The 14,172-nt window shown below is 43.1% G+C and overlaps 1 protein-coding gene across 4 annotated transcripts; it reads left to right on the forward strand.

Moving 5' to 3' along the window:
* Nucleotides 1-496: 496 nt before the first annotated feature.
* LOC147610935 (uncharacterized) lies at nucleotides 497-13,446 on the forward strand. Of its 4 annotated transcripts, none has more exons than XM_086785595.1 (22): nucleotides 497-1,054; nucleotides 1,407-2,249; nucleotides 4,215-4,486; nucleotides 5,533-5,622; nucleotides 8,014-8,148; nucleotides 8,282-8,400; nucleotides 8,630-8,791; nucleotides 9,009-9,096; nucleotides 9,197-9,302; nucleotides 9,392-9,505; nucleotides 10,243-10,406; nucleotides 10,509-10,626; nucleotides 10,714-10,941; nucleotides 11,105-11,295; nucleotides 11,417-11,584; nucleotides 11,679-11,784; nucleotides 11,945-12,082; nucleotides 12,165-12,329; nucleotides 12,418-12,624; nucleotides 12,733-12,927; nucleotides 13,064-13,135; nucleotides 13,231-13,446. In XM_086785595.1, the coding sequence occupies exons 1-22, from the start codon at nucleotides 1,007-1,009 to the stop codon at nucleotides 13,387-13,389; spliced, it is 3,888 nt and encodes a 1,295-aa protein (XP_086641721.1). In that variant the 5' UTR covers nucleotides 497-1,006; the 3' UTR covers nucleotides 13,390-13,446. The 4 variants fall into 4 exon arrangements, with proteins under 4 accessions (XP_086641721.1, XP_086641720.1, XP_086641722.1 ...); XM_086785594.1 differs by having other exon boundaries at nucleotides 499-1,054; nucleotides 9,000-9,096; XM_086785596.1 differs by having other exon boundaries at nucleotides 501-1,054; nucleotides 1,407-2,225; nucleotides 9,000-9,096.
* The last annotated feature ends 726 nt before the right edge of the window (nucleotides 13,447-14,172 follow it).

Genomic DNA, 14,172 nt, shown 5'->3' on the forward strand with positions numbered 1-14,172 from the left:
AGGCCTATTGGTTCCTCATTTAAATTTGAGCATATTCCTTACTAACATGTCATGTCACATTAGTATTCACATTATTATCACGCCCGTCTATCATTGTTCAGATTGATGCAAAGGAGCTTTGAGTATTTCAAAAATGGTTGTTATGCTGCTTTTATTTTTTGGGAGAGGAACTTAAATATATTTGTAATAAGTGTAACGAAACAAAATACAAAAATAAATTGGCACTATTTTTAAAGTTAATCGAAAATGATGCAGTGTATTTATGGGCTCTTGTTTGGGTTTTTAGATGACCGTTGCACAAGGGCCCTCAGATGGCCGTTACACAGCGGCCTTCACAGTGATCTAGGACCGTTCGATATCACCACGTGGACGCACAAGATCAGCTTATTCTCCGCATGGCATTAGCGGGAAGCCACGCGACAATGTCGGCGGGCAGTACCGGCTACAGCCGGTAAACCTCGTGCTCTTCTTTTCGTTCCCTGCTTCATCTTCGTCTTCCCACAACTCTATTGTTTGAAAGAAACCAGCAGTTCAGAAGCAAAACCCTAAAGCTAAACCCACACTGTTGGTGGCTGGTTTCAGCCATAGCGGAGCGGGGCGCCAATTGAGCAACCCTTGCTGTTTCTGCTTCACAGCTTTCCGTCGCCTCGCTTTGCTTCCGCAGCCCCAACTGATTGCAGGCAGCTTTTCATCAAATTCGTCGCTTTACGTCTCCTCGCTTTGCTTCCAAAACCCTAACGGATCGCAGGCAGAATTTCATCAATTTTGTTTGTGCTTCACAGCTTTCCGCCGCCTGCTTCCGTAATCCTAACTGATCGCAGCCAGCATTTCATCAATTTTGTTTCCTCTGGGAAAGAGACGTGAAATGCTTCATACTAGGTTTTTTTCCTGCTCGTTTGGTCATCGCACTTTGCTCGAGTGCTTCTGCGTTCTGCAAGTTTTTTTGTATCAGAGCGCAATGCTGCAGCACTGAGGTCCACTTCCGGGTAAATGATACGTCGACAATATGTTCACTGACGGCCTTGATCCATCTGCCCTCGAATGGGTTCAAGGGGTAAACTCTTCATTTCGAGGCTTATTTCTTAAGGTGTTCATCGTTAAGGCAAGGAATAGAAGCTATCGGTTTCTTGTCGCTCAATGAAAGCTGTGTCTGCAAATCATACAGTGTTGGCGCTGCAGCTTCACTTGTACATGTAGGCTCATATTTTCATGTTCAGATGTTCTCTGGACAGGTCTAGGTTTGGGGTTGTGTGTGTGTGAAATAATTGTGTGTGAGAGCTTGAGAAGTTGCCTTTGGCATGCATTTCAGGTTTAAGGCCGGCAATATGTCTTGCGAAAATGTATGTGTGAGTTCAGAATAGTAAGTCGAGAGAGAGATCTCAATTGTGCAACCCTTTGTTCTGCAGGATTTGAAGAAGGTGAGAGGTTCATCGTCCATACTGGCTCCGTCAGTCGATGTGCTCAGCCCAACCCTAGCGAGGGAAAGCGTTCTCCCATGTCGAATGGCAGGCAAATCATGGGGTCTGCCTCCTACACAATTCCACAGTTCTCAATTTCACTCCGGTCTTCTCCGTCCGCCCTTTCCCCCTTCTTCAGACGACTTCAATGAAAGCGTCGGCTCTGTCTCTGCAGACAATCACAACTTGGATACGTCTGACTCCGATGAGCAGGAGTCCGGCCCCTATTCGGTCGAGTCATCGCCGAAGGCAACTGTCTACCATGCAGATTACGAGCGCTTCAACTGCACAAGAGATGATGCTCATCTTAAATCAAACGGCCTGCATTTAGAGCCTCTCGTAGCCGATGAATCCTACTATGAATACGATCGACGGCTTCTCAATTCCAGGCCAAACTCTAAGTCTAACTCCAGGTGCAATTCCAGAAGGGAGAGCTTTGGCCGCACGGAAGGTCGGCAGCATGACCACGCATGGTTGAAATCTAGCTCAGCAGCAGCTTATCCATATAAGGAACCCGAGAGGGCGGACCGGACAACATCAGGCCATCAACAGCAGCATGAAGAGCGCGTAAAAAGTCAGCCGATTTATGACAGGGAAAATGGATCTGAGGGAGAGTCTTTTGGAGATGATGGAAGCCTCGATGAGAGGTTTGGAGAGGTGGAGGAGGCCTTGGCCCGTAAGAGCTTGGCCAGCCAGATGGCCAGTCTCAGGCTTAGCCGGGACTCAACAGTGTATGACCATACACCATCAAGTGTGCGAAGCGGTGAGGTGCGTCACAGGAATGCTCTGGAGGTTTGTGCCTGCTTTCTATTCTCTAAAATATCGTTAGGGGAGGAGTCTGTGCTTTCCTAAGTTCTGAGTGTAAATGAAAATACAGAAAGTCTACAGAAAGGTCTATAATTAGTAGAAAAAAACCCCAGGAGGTAAATATGCTAGAGAGAAAAAAGCGAGATAGGGTTGGGGGCAGGTTTGTGCTCCATCCATGACTGGTTGCTCTAAGAGGGGGGCAACATACTAGGGGGGCAACATACTTGGGGACGGTGGTCTGTAGTGTTAGAAAAGACTGCTGTCGTCCCGGGTGAGAAAGGGACCGGGGCTCCATGTGCGTAGGAAGGCTTGCATGCAGCCTATGCTGCAGGATGCAAGTGTTCTGAGTGTTCCCGGGGGGTGTGGGATGATGTCTGTCCAGTTGAAGCGAATGGTCTCCGCCAGGGGGTGTGTTTCCATATATAGCATACACTCTAGAGCCTTCCATGTTCTTATTACCCTAATTCTCACGTATTGTTCAGCTTCAACAGGGCTTGAGATACCTAACCCATAAAGGAGGCCCTTGAATGGGTTCAGTGCAAGCTAGATGAACTTGAGGTTTATATCCTCGGTCACAAGTTAATAAAGGAAATCCAGAACTAATTGACATCTCCATGTGAAGTTGTTCCATGGTTGACGGTGGTCTGTAGTGTTAGAAAAGACTGCTGTCGTCCCGGGTGAGAAAGGGACCGGGGCTCCATGTGCGTAGGAAGGCTTGCATGCAGCCTATGCTGCAGGATGCAAGTGTTCTGAGTGTTCCCGGGGGGTGTGGGATGATGTCTGTCCAGTTGAAGCGAATGGTCTTTGCCAGGGGGTGTGTTTCCATATATAGCATACACTCTAGAGCCTTCCATGTTCTTATTACCCTAATTCTCACGTATTGTTCAGCTTCAACAGGGCTTGAGATACCTAACCCATAAAGGAGGCCCTTGAATGGGTTCAGTGCAAGCTAGATGAACTTGAGGTTTATATCCTCGGTCACAAGTTAATAAAGGAAATCCAGAACTAATTGACATCTCCATGTGAAGTTGTTCCATGGTTGACCTACATGAAGCAAACTTCTGTCTAAACTACCAAGAGCTGTGAGATCCAATGTAAGTTGAATGGGCCTTCCTCCTATATTGTGTGCTGGTAGAAAGGGGTGGGGGAAGTATGTTATGTCGTCAAGAGGTGCTAAACACGTGATGTTGCTGCCTTTGTGCTGGTAGAAAGAGGGGGAGAGGGCGGGGTGGGTGGAAACTGATGCTTTCAACAACTTTTCTAGAGGTGCTAAGAGCACACTGTTACTCCAATGTGTATGTGTTACATTTGAAAGAAAAGGGGGATGCCTTTTTGGGGTGTGCAGAAGGGGGGTGGGAGTGGGTAGCTCAGAATATCTTCCTTTAACATTTCTTGAAGTTCTGGCAACTCAGTTCTGAGAGCATAATATTTATCTGATTCGCAGACATATTTAACGTTTTTTTTACATTCTGGTTGCTGAAAGCATAATATTTTCCTGGTTTGCACAAGTATTTATTGTTTCTTTACATTCAAGGAAAATATACCTAGCTTATGATACCTCCCTTTGACATGTCTTGAATATATTATGTCGTGGTTTTAAAATTATGGTTTCCTTTGTGCTTTTGGTGCCTTGTGGCAGCTTTTTACCAGAAATTTAAGCAATTAAACTTGTGAGAAAGCTTTGCTACTGATATTAAACCGCTCCATATCATAGACTGCAATAAAGATTTCTGAGGTCTTCATCAAGACATAGTTGTGCATTGCAATGGTTTAGAATTATGTAATGTAATCAGTATTTTATACCATTTTAAACTTAGAGATCTAATCATAGACTGCAATAAAAGTTGCTGAAGTCCTATTCAAGGCATAGTTGTGCATTGCAATGGCTTAGAATCTTGAAATGTAATCATTTATTTCATAATACCATTCTAAAGTTAGTGATTTTTGCAGGAGAACTATGTTGGAGAGGGTCAACAAATAGGCCTCTCAGAGATCATGGGGGCTTCACCAAGTGCACCTCCAATGATGGGTTCGGTTAACGTTGAAACAACTACTGATTCTGTTAGCATTCTGTCAGTCTCACAGTCCATAGGTCAAACATACAGTCACAATTCAGTCAAACAGAGTGGAAGCTCGATGAGGCCAACAGGAACAAGCGAGACTTTTACTCTCGGAGGAGAGCAAAGGACAGAAACTGGTCTTTTGTCAGAACAAGCTGCAAGGTGTGCATCTTAACCAACGTGGATAAACTTCTCCTGGACTAGCTGCCAGGAAATTGTCTGTGGACCAAAATATTTTACTTAAAGGAATAACTCATAGTCACAAGGGACGTGGGGAACGGACCCCTGGGACGGGGGAACGCCATCCCATAACGCGCGGGAACGGAACCGGACAGGGGACGGCCAGGGGACGTGTGAGCCCACGCTGCAACAAGGGGATGGCGACGGCGGGATGGCGGTTCGTGTGGGACGGAGCTGGACGGGACGGTCAGCGGACCGTTACGCAATGTGCCGTTGCGCCCTGTAGCTGTTGGGTGCCTAAACCCTCAACTTTCAAGGCTCAAGACTCAAGTGGGCATTGGGCAACCCGGCAAGGCTCTAGCTCTCCTCAACCCTCAACTTTCAAGGCTCAAGTGGCAATTGCAAAGGCTGATGCATTTACCGAGTGGGAGATGTCTCAAGATGATGAGGAGTTGGAGGAGCAAGTGGAGGACATCTCTATGGAGCCTGCAGGCATTGCAGGGACCCATGATCGTGAGGCCAGCACTTCACATGCCCCTTGAGGCTTTTTGACATATGTACTACTCTAGTGATAGTCTCTTTTTTGTATGCCACTTACGTGGTTAGGGCCTAGGCCTTTGCCCTTGTCTTTTGCTTTAGCCTTTGGCGACTGGGTCCTGGGTGCCCGATCTCCTTTTTTGTAACACCCATTTTTTCCTAGTATGACTTAATATTGATGCTTTGGAAGTGTAAAGTGACTTTGTTTTAGTATTGTTAAGTTTCTTAAATTAGTGCTTACTTAAAATTGCATATTTTGTATGCCGTCCCATGCCGTCCCCGGTTCCAAGGAATCCCCGTCCCCATCCCTGTTCCCCGTTACGTTCCCCATTCCCCGTCCCATGTTACTATGGAATACTACCTGTGCCACTTGTTTTCCCTGTTGAAGCTTGCCTGCCATCTCACAGTTTCATGTGCTAGCAAAGAAAATCATAGTTAAAGCATCTTGGCACACGTGCAGATAAAGAATATCTCATTGTAATTACTTTCAGGCATGCCTTTGCAAATGAAGGAGATGAAGTAGATTCAACAGTCAAGCAAACAGCTGCCTCAGCCATTCAGCCTCCTGCACTTCGTCTCAGGTTTGTTTTCATCATCTTGTCCCATGTAAGGATGAAATACTCCTGTGCTTAATTAACGGCACCTGAATGCTTATTACAGGAGATTCTCTCAGTATGTACCATCAAACTCTTTTAGAAGCTCTAGATGTTATATATGCTACTTTTGACAGGCTAAGTTGCACCACTAACCTTAAACCTGTAAGGGCCCAATGCTAGTTAGAAAATACAGAAGCTGTAAGAGTTTGAGTGTCGCTCTTGGTCAGTTGCACATATAGAGAGAGAAGCCTGTGTTTACCCACTTTCCCGCTCTCTTGGACCAATGAGTGCCTCATTTGCCAATGTTGCATGCACGGAAGCCTTCTTCTGTGATCCAGCCCTAATCCTGATTATGAAACACCTGTAGATGCTTAATGAAATGATTAGACAGAGAAGAGAGAGCGAGAGAGAGATGGTTGTTGGTATTCAGTGTATTGCTATGTTAACAAAAGATGTATGTCTTTACAACTTCATGAGGCCTTTGGCCTGGCTGATGCACTTCTATTGACTAATGATGACCTAATCCCAAAGGAGGGAAGATATCATTTTATACAATGATGACTGATGCTTTATATAGACTCCACCAGAGCTGGTCGGCCACTTTTACTGTTGTCAGCCTGTTTATGTTGTCCACTACTGATGATTTTCAGCATTTAATGCTGACGTTTTCACACCTGTGAACCATTTGGCTGTTGCCGACTGATATCTGCTGCCAACTGACCTGAATAGTGCCTAAGCTAAGACTAACCTACTGTCTAAAAAGGGACTACTGAATATATGCTGAGAATATGCCATGTCCACGGTTTGTGCACATGACATCATTAAATCATTTGCATTCTCTGTTGCTTTAGACCACTGGTGACTCCTTTTTTAACTAATTGCACTTGCACGAATGTAATTTTGGTTCTTGTTTCAAGCACCTTGTGGTATATGATGGGATCTGTACTAGGACTGCAGCCTTATTCAGCTGCAAGGTCCTTGATTTTTGCCTTGACAGTAAAGGTCTGTTCTGTGTTTGGAGAAATAAATGCCAATTGTTCAATCGTAACTAGATTACTGTAGGCGCTTTGATAAAAAAAGAGTTCATAATTATGCCTGGTAGTTAAGGAAATATAGAACTTGAGAGAATAATTGCAGCTTTTTTCAAGGAAGATGTATACTAGACTCTGCTGTTGTTTGTAAATGTTAGAATGGGTTCACTTTGGGAACATCTATTGCAGGCAGACCCCACCTGACAAATTCCTGTGTCTCTTCGTCAATTTACTACACCCCTGCAGTCCTTGTACTCAATGAACTTGCATATGGCACTGAATCCCTCCCTCAAGACACAAATTAGACATCCTCGGATCATAGTATACCCAGCATCTGAAAGCCTTCCCAAATAAGGTAAGAGCTTTGGAGTAAGAGGAAAGTTCTGCAAAGCCCATGTCCCCCACATTATGGAAGGGGTTTCAAATTTTGATTGTATGGTTAGATGGTTAGATTGCATATGGCAGTGAATCCCTCCTTCTCCCTCAAGACACAAATTAAGCCACCTCTCGTCATAGTATACCCAGCATCTGAAAGCCAAATAAGGTAAGGTCTCTTGGAACAAGAGGAAAGTTCTGCAAAGCCCATATACCCCACATTATGGAAGGGGTTTCATATTTTGATTGCATGGTTAGAAAGTGCCCTAGAGTTCCTTGAGTGTGCTTCACAAATCATGTCAGGTTAAGAGATTAATCCTCGGGTTCAGCCTGGAAATGATGAATAATAGCCGAGTGTCCTGTCTGAGAAATTTGCACTAATTGGAAAACCATACCTTTGACTATGTAGTCCCTTGTTCTCTTATGCACACAGGTACATACCTTGCATTCAGTTATTTTGGGCTGCCAGTTACAAAGTCGTATGACTCATACTTGTATGTGCATGTATCCTGAGGAGGTGTGCATGGAGGCTCCAATATTGTACTTTATTGGTAGTTATGATTTTATGTTGCATCAATTGGATGAGGAATTTTGTTAATGAGTCGTGTACTTGTAAGTTTGTTTTGTCTACTTTTGCAACCATCCTGAATTCAGAAACAGTAGACTTGCACAGTGGGAGAGAATATGTAATTGTAGTTTCACAGTATGTATTTGTACAAGACATTGGTAAATAATTGCCATTTATGTGTGCTATTTCTGAATTTTCTTTGTACTCATCCTGAACTTAAAAACTGTAGACTGGAACAATGGGTGATATCACACTGCCTACAATGCTTGCAAGCTTGGGTGCACAGGCCCAGTAGTCTTATGATTTTTAAAAGTGGCTGATTATCTTTTGTGTTGTCTTGTGTTTGGCTGTAGTCGCGAGTCTCTATCCACTTATAAACTGTTGAAAGTTTCTGTTGCACAGTGGTCATGCAGCATGGCAGGCACTCATAGCATATGATGCCTGTGTACGCCTATGCTTGCGAGCTTGGGCAAAGGGATGCATGGAGGCTCCAGAGTTTCTACTTAATGAGTGCTCAGTGCTGCGAAATTCATTTGGGTGGGTAGATTTGTAAATCTCTTTGCACTTTTGCTTTGTCATTCGCAATTAAATCTTCTAAGAACTAGCAGATCTGCATGAAGATTATCAAGCAACTGTACACTAGCTTACTCAAATCCTTTGTGTACTTCAGACTGCAGAATCTCCTGCTGCAACCGCAAGAAGATGCTGTCCAAAAACTTTATTCTAAGGGCGTTGAGGCCACATCTGTAAGCAAACCCAAAGGCAATGCTGGGAGGATCAAAGTACAAGGTAAAATCATCACACAAAAAGTTATGGTCTGTAATTCTATAGCTTTGTATTGATAGTATGTATGGTCACTGACCTTCACTGCACATCTGTGCGGGGCTGGGAACAGTTCATAAAGTGAGGATGATTTTGAACAAGCCATCACGATGCAGTTAATCATCTTTGAGTACAATTGATACCACACATAATGATTCTAACATAAGGTCCACTCTTTTGGCGGGATGGACCACAGTGAGAAAAATTCGCATCTTTCCACGCCAAGTCTTGCAAAGCATTTCATCACAGCGAAGTGCTGCATATGTTCAAGCTGGAGCACAATATGTGCGACAAGTATCAGACATGGTCAAGACAGGGGTCAAAAACATCTTGAGTACAACATTGATTGAGCCGCAAGGTATTCCAAGTCTCCAAGTTAGCAGGTGGATTATCTATGTTCACAAAGATTTGTTTGTCTATGTCTATGCAACATAAGTAGACATGGGTGGGTTTTTAAAAGTTAAAGTTCTTATAAGCCTTTACTACAGTCATCATATTCAGGGATAATTTCTGCAAATTGAAGCTAATTAAATGGTGTAGAAATTAATCTGACACTCTCGGCATAGTCATTACAGAAACCTACTCTTGTCTTCTAAGGTTGAAAAGTACAACAACCGAGGAGGCAGTTCAAATGCATCCTGGTACTGGTGACACACATATTTTGTAAGTTGATAAAACATTCCTCTTTTGCTTGCAGCTGCAGTGATGCTATTGCCCCCAACCAACAGTATCTTGACTCATTTGTATGTTTTTGTTGTGCCAGCAATCCTGAATGTCCTGCTGACAACCTCTTACTTGAGATACAAGACTCCAAAGGAAATGCTCAGGGTCGGGGTGTGGTGCAACTTTCTTCAATAAACGATGATCTGGTTTGTATGCAGCCATGTATTTCTCTATCATTTAAGCTGTATCGAAACAATGGGAGTCCTGAATTAAAGCAGTGAGCTCTGGCTTGCAGAATGATCACATACGCTGGTGGCCTGTTTTCAATGATCCAGATCATGAGTGTGTAGGAAAGGTTCAACTGTTTATCAGCTATTCTGTAAACTCAAGTGAATCTAGTTCTAACAAGGTAAATATTAAATGCTCCCGCTGTCATAGTTGAATTTCATACCTAGAGAAGATGAGGGTGTATAGAACTGGATTAGCATAGCAACAACATCTTGACATAATAAGAATGCAAAAAGATGATTAGGACTTATGACAAAACTAGAGCATAATGACAAGATGAGATTTAGCAAAAAGCTTATATGTTATTCCATTAGCCATTAACTGTGACTCTTAAGCTTGATTAAGCCATCCCCTAATTCTGCCTAGATTTGAGGACCATCTCCCTTGAAGTGAGCACCCACTTGGGCCTTTTCTTACCTTCTTTTGGCCTCCCTTTGGGCTGGGCATTCCACATACACCTTCACACTTGGGCTTCCTTTGAGCCTTTGTACCTTAGTCTATGACTAATACAACTCATAGATCATTTGAGAGTCACATAGCACATACACCTTCACACTTGGGCTTCTTTTGAGCCTTTGTACCTTAGTCTATGACTAATGATCATTCGAGAGTCACATAGCACATACACCTTCACACTTGGGCTTCCTTTGAGCCTTTGTACCTTAGTCTATGACTAATACAACTCATAGATCATTTGAGAGTCCTAACATTCACCCAACATCATTTGCTATTTTCAACAGTCATGTTATTGGTATTGCTCAAACTGTGTTAATATACATCCGCAGTTCTTCAACTTGCTCAACTTTAAGAAGTACATTATCTCTGCTTTTAATGGAATTGCACTTATGTTGTTGGCAGTGGGGCCCTGTCGGGGAAACACTGGCTTATGATATTGTTTTGGAGGTTGCTATGCGAGCACAGCTATTCCAGCGAAGAAACCTAAGACTTCATGGTGCATGGAAATGGCTGTTGTCTGAATTTTCTGTTTTCTATGGAGTTTCTAATGTTTATACAAGCCTGAGGTAATTCTTAATATTCTGATAATGGGTTTACATGATCCTGATTGCTTAATACGATCAGGTTTTTTGGATTGTTCAAAGTAATCAAATGATGCCCTTCTTCAGATATCTTGCATGTATAATGGAAGTTGCCACTCCAACAGAGGACTGCCTTGTGTTGATTCATGATCTACTGTGTCCCATAGTCAAAGCTCAAATTGAAACGACACTTAACCGACAGGAAGTATGCAATTACCCCTACCTGCCTCTCCTTGTGTGATGGAATAATTGCGTTTCTGGTTCAGCTCTTTACAAACCATTACTATTGCAGAAACGAATGTTGGTTGATGTTGAAGAACAAGTAGAACACCTACTTGCTACGGTTTTTGAAAATTACAAGTCCTTGGATGAGTCATTGCCATCTGGAATGACAGAAACGCTCACTCCAATGAATGGAAAAGCAGCTCCTCCAGCCCTTGTACCTGCGGTGAAAATTTTCACGCTTCTTCATGACATTCTCTCTGTTGAGGCTCAAAGGACACTCTGTAACTATTTTCAGGTAGGATATTGCATGCACCGTTATGAAACATTTATTGATGTAATAACAGTGATTGGATGCACTTTTGGTGTACATACCGGTACTGTATCAGTAATTTGAACAAAAGGTGTCTGTGACACATCTCACAGTCCAAATTTGGTAATTACTTAATGTGGCTTCTCAGAGAGCAGCGAAGAAAAGATGTAGGCGCCATATGGCGGAGACTGATGACTTTGTTACTAGCAGCAATGAAGGCTTTTTAATGGATCCTATGACTACCTCAACAGCTTATTCCAAGTTGAAGACTTTGTGCATAAACATGTGCAATGAAATTCGAACAGACATAGACATGCACAATGAGCATGTATTGCCAAGGTTCATGTTTCTCAGACTCAAGTTTTCCTATTCCTTGCTAATATCTTCAACTTTTTTGAATACAAATGGGGTCATTAAAACTACGCATGTACTTACTTTGACCAAAATGAATTGTTTGCAGCTCAATTGATCTGCCCAACATCACAGCAGAGGTATACAGTGTGGAGCTCTCTGATAGGCTAAGGAGTTTCCTGGTAGCTTGCCCTCCATCAGGCCCATCACCACCAGTAGTAGAGCTTCTAATTGCTACTGCAGACTTTCAACAGGCTCTTACATCTTGGAAAATAAGGTATCAACCTTATTTGTAAATTTCAGCTTCAAAATTGTTAGCAACCATAAGTTTCAAAAAGCATGGATGAATATTGTGATGTCTGTCTGAGCAGTCCATTGAATGGAATCGTGGATGCAAAGGAGTTGTTTCACTTGTACATAGTTCTCTGGATCCAAGATAGGCGGCTCAATCTACTGGACTTCTGCAAACTGGACAAGGTACAAAAAAGTTCAGCCTTTTGAATGGAGGCATGAAATCTGCCCAGCTCTTTCTTATGATATAGAGAGACTTTCATTTTGTACCCTTAAAGGAGGGTGTCCTAATAAAATATCCATGAAGAGAGGCCATAACCTAATATACCTGATGTTTGACTAGCAGGTCCGGTGGACTGGGGTCACAACTTCAAATGGGACTTCCCCTTTCGTGGAGGAAATGTATGATCGCATCAAGGACACATTGAATGAGTATGATGTCTTGTTGAATTGCTGGCCAGAATACACACTTACCTTGGAGACTGTAAGTCAGGTCTTGCTTTCTATCCAAATGTTTCTTGGCAACTGTTGAGCACTTGTGGTAAGGCTGTGTGGGATCTTGGCAGGCTATTGCAGATGTTGAAACAGCTGTGATAGCTGCCTTAGAGAAGCAGTTTGCTGACACCTTGTCGCCTCTGAAAGATGTCATGGTAACAAAGAAATTTAGCCTTCAGTACATGCAAAGGCTGACCAGAAGACGATCTCTCTCTCTGTATAGTGTTCCAAACCAGGTAAGTTACTCTTGCTTCATCACTTGTATGTGGCTTGATTTGATTTCGAAAGCTCTTAATTTTTATCAATGATTTTTTATCAACCCAGCTTGGGACATTTTTGAACACAATCAAAAGATTGCTCGATACATTGCGACCCAAGATAGACATGCAGATGAAGTCTTGGGTTGCATGTGTTCCTGTTGAAACTGGAGGCAAAGCCAGCTTTGGGGAGCGGTTGAATGAGGTTACCATACTTGTACGTGCCAAATACAAAAACTTCATACAAGCTGTTGTGGAGAAACTTGCAGACAATGTACCCCCCCCTCTCTCTCTCTCGCTCTCTCTCTCAACCGTGCATTCTTTGCCTTGAATAATGAAGTAGCTGCTCACTTCCAGTTATTAACACCATTGCAACTTTCAGGCCCGTCTGCAGGGGACCACAAAGCTTAAGAAAATACTTCAGGATACCAGAGAAGCAGGTGGAGAAAATGAAATACGTGACCGAATGCAGCCGCTGAGTATACAACTATTGGATACCATTAATCATCTTCATGATGTGTTTATACCACGAGTTTTTGTTGCCATCTGCCGTGGCTATTGGGATAGAATGGGCCAGGTGCAGTCATTCTTCCCACTGGCCAGGCCTCTCTTGCCCTTATTGGACTACATATCACCACTTGTTTATGAACACACCATCCACACCACCACTTGTATGTGACTAACAGCTTATTTTTGTCTTTTTTGAAATGCAGGATGTACTGCACTTTTTGGAGAATCGGAAAGAGAACCGATCATGGTATAAAGGCTCTTATTTTGCACTGCTGGTAAGGAGTCAGAATAAAATAGAATAGAATCTACCTTCGACTTTTGACAACATGGATATGGGTTGATAGTTATTTGCACCGATTGTGTTTCACAGATCCTAGACGACATTTTTGCATCACAAATGCAAAAACTCCAAGGCCATGGGTTGCAAGAGAAAGATCTGGATCCACCGCGATCTGTCATGGAAGCACGTTCTATGCTCTCTAGAGATGCCCCCAATAACTTGGATTCTTCAAACTACCTATACTTCTGAATGTAAGGATTGTTTTTTTTGTAAATTCTCAGTATTTTACGGATTCCCATTCTTTTATATGACAGAATAAAAGCAAAGCACCATCTCACATTGCAAAGTGGCGGATAAAAATATCATGTCATTAAGAAGCAGAGAGGCCCACAATTTTCTGGTAGGCCCCAGGGTTTTGGTTGAGGAGAAATATAGGTCTTTTAGGAGTCCTAGCTGGATGGATTGATGATAGGTGTTGGTGTTATTTTGGGGAAGTAAACAGTGAAAACCCCACATGTAAATGTCTATTTCTTCCTTCAAGACCTAACGGGCGGGCAATGTATCTTTGATTCTGACGATAAGCTATGTGCAGCAAATGTCTAAAGATAAAAAATGTCTAATTCGTCCATGCAGTGCATCTTTGATGGTGGTCTTTCCACACGTGCCTGTTTGGCCTTACACATGTTCCTTCTTAGACCTCCTCGCTTGCTTCGCGAGAGCGTTACCTCATCCCATCTCCACCAGGCGCCTCATTTGCACACGAATTTCTCCGTCCACACGAATTCTGAGGCCCAAGAGGCTCCCCTCTACGCCTTTAATTCTGATGAGCCCAAGAGAAATTGGTTTTAAATTAGTTGGGCCACTTTCAAAAAGCCCCAAGGAATTTCACAGGATTAAAAAGGCCTTTAATTTTGGGTTTCCAAGTATGGGAAGGGGAAAAAGGACAATTTGATGAGTGAGCATCACAAGAGAAGTTGGTTTTAAATTAGATGGGCAAAGGTGGTAGGCCACTTTCAAAGCCCCCCCCCACCC

Source organism: Cibotium barometz, chromosome 48 (assembly GCF_041138505.1).
Source record: "Cibotium barometz isolate CiBa-2024 chromosome 48, ASM4113850v1, whole genome shotgun sequence".
Taxonomy (NCBI): domain Eukaryota; kingdom Viridiplantae; phylum Streptophyta; class Polypodiopsida; order Cyatheales; family Cibotiaceae; genus Cibotium; species Cibotium barometz.

What these genes read in the sequence shown, in the direction of transcription:
- LOC147610935 (XM_086785594.1), top strand. Translation starts at nt 1,007, where the DNA reads ATGTTCACTGACGGCCTTGATCCATCTGCCCTCGAATGGGTTCAAGGG. An exon ending in GTCACAGGAATGCTCTGGAG is followed by an intron (nt 2,250 to 4,214) that starts GTTTGTGCCTGC and finishes TGATTTTTGCAG; the next exon opens with GAGAACTATGTTGGAGAGGG. An exon ending in GCTCTTATTTTGCACTGCTG is followed by an intron (nt 13,136 to 13,230) that starts GTAAGGAGTCAG and finishes TGTGTTTCACAG; the next exon opens with ATCCTAGACGACATTTTTGC.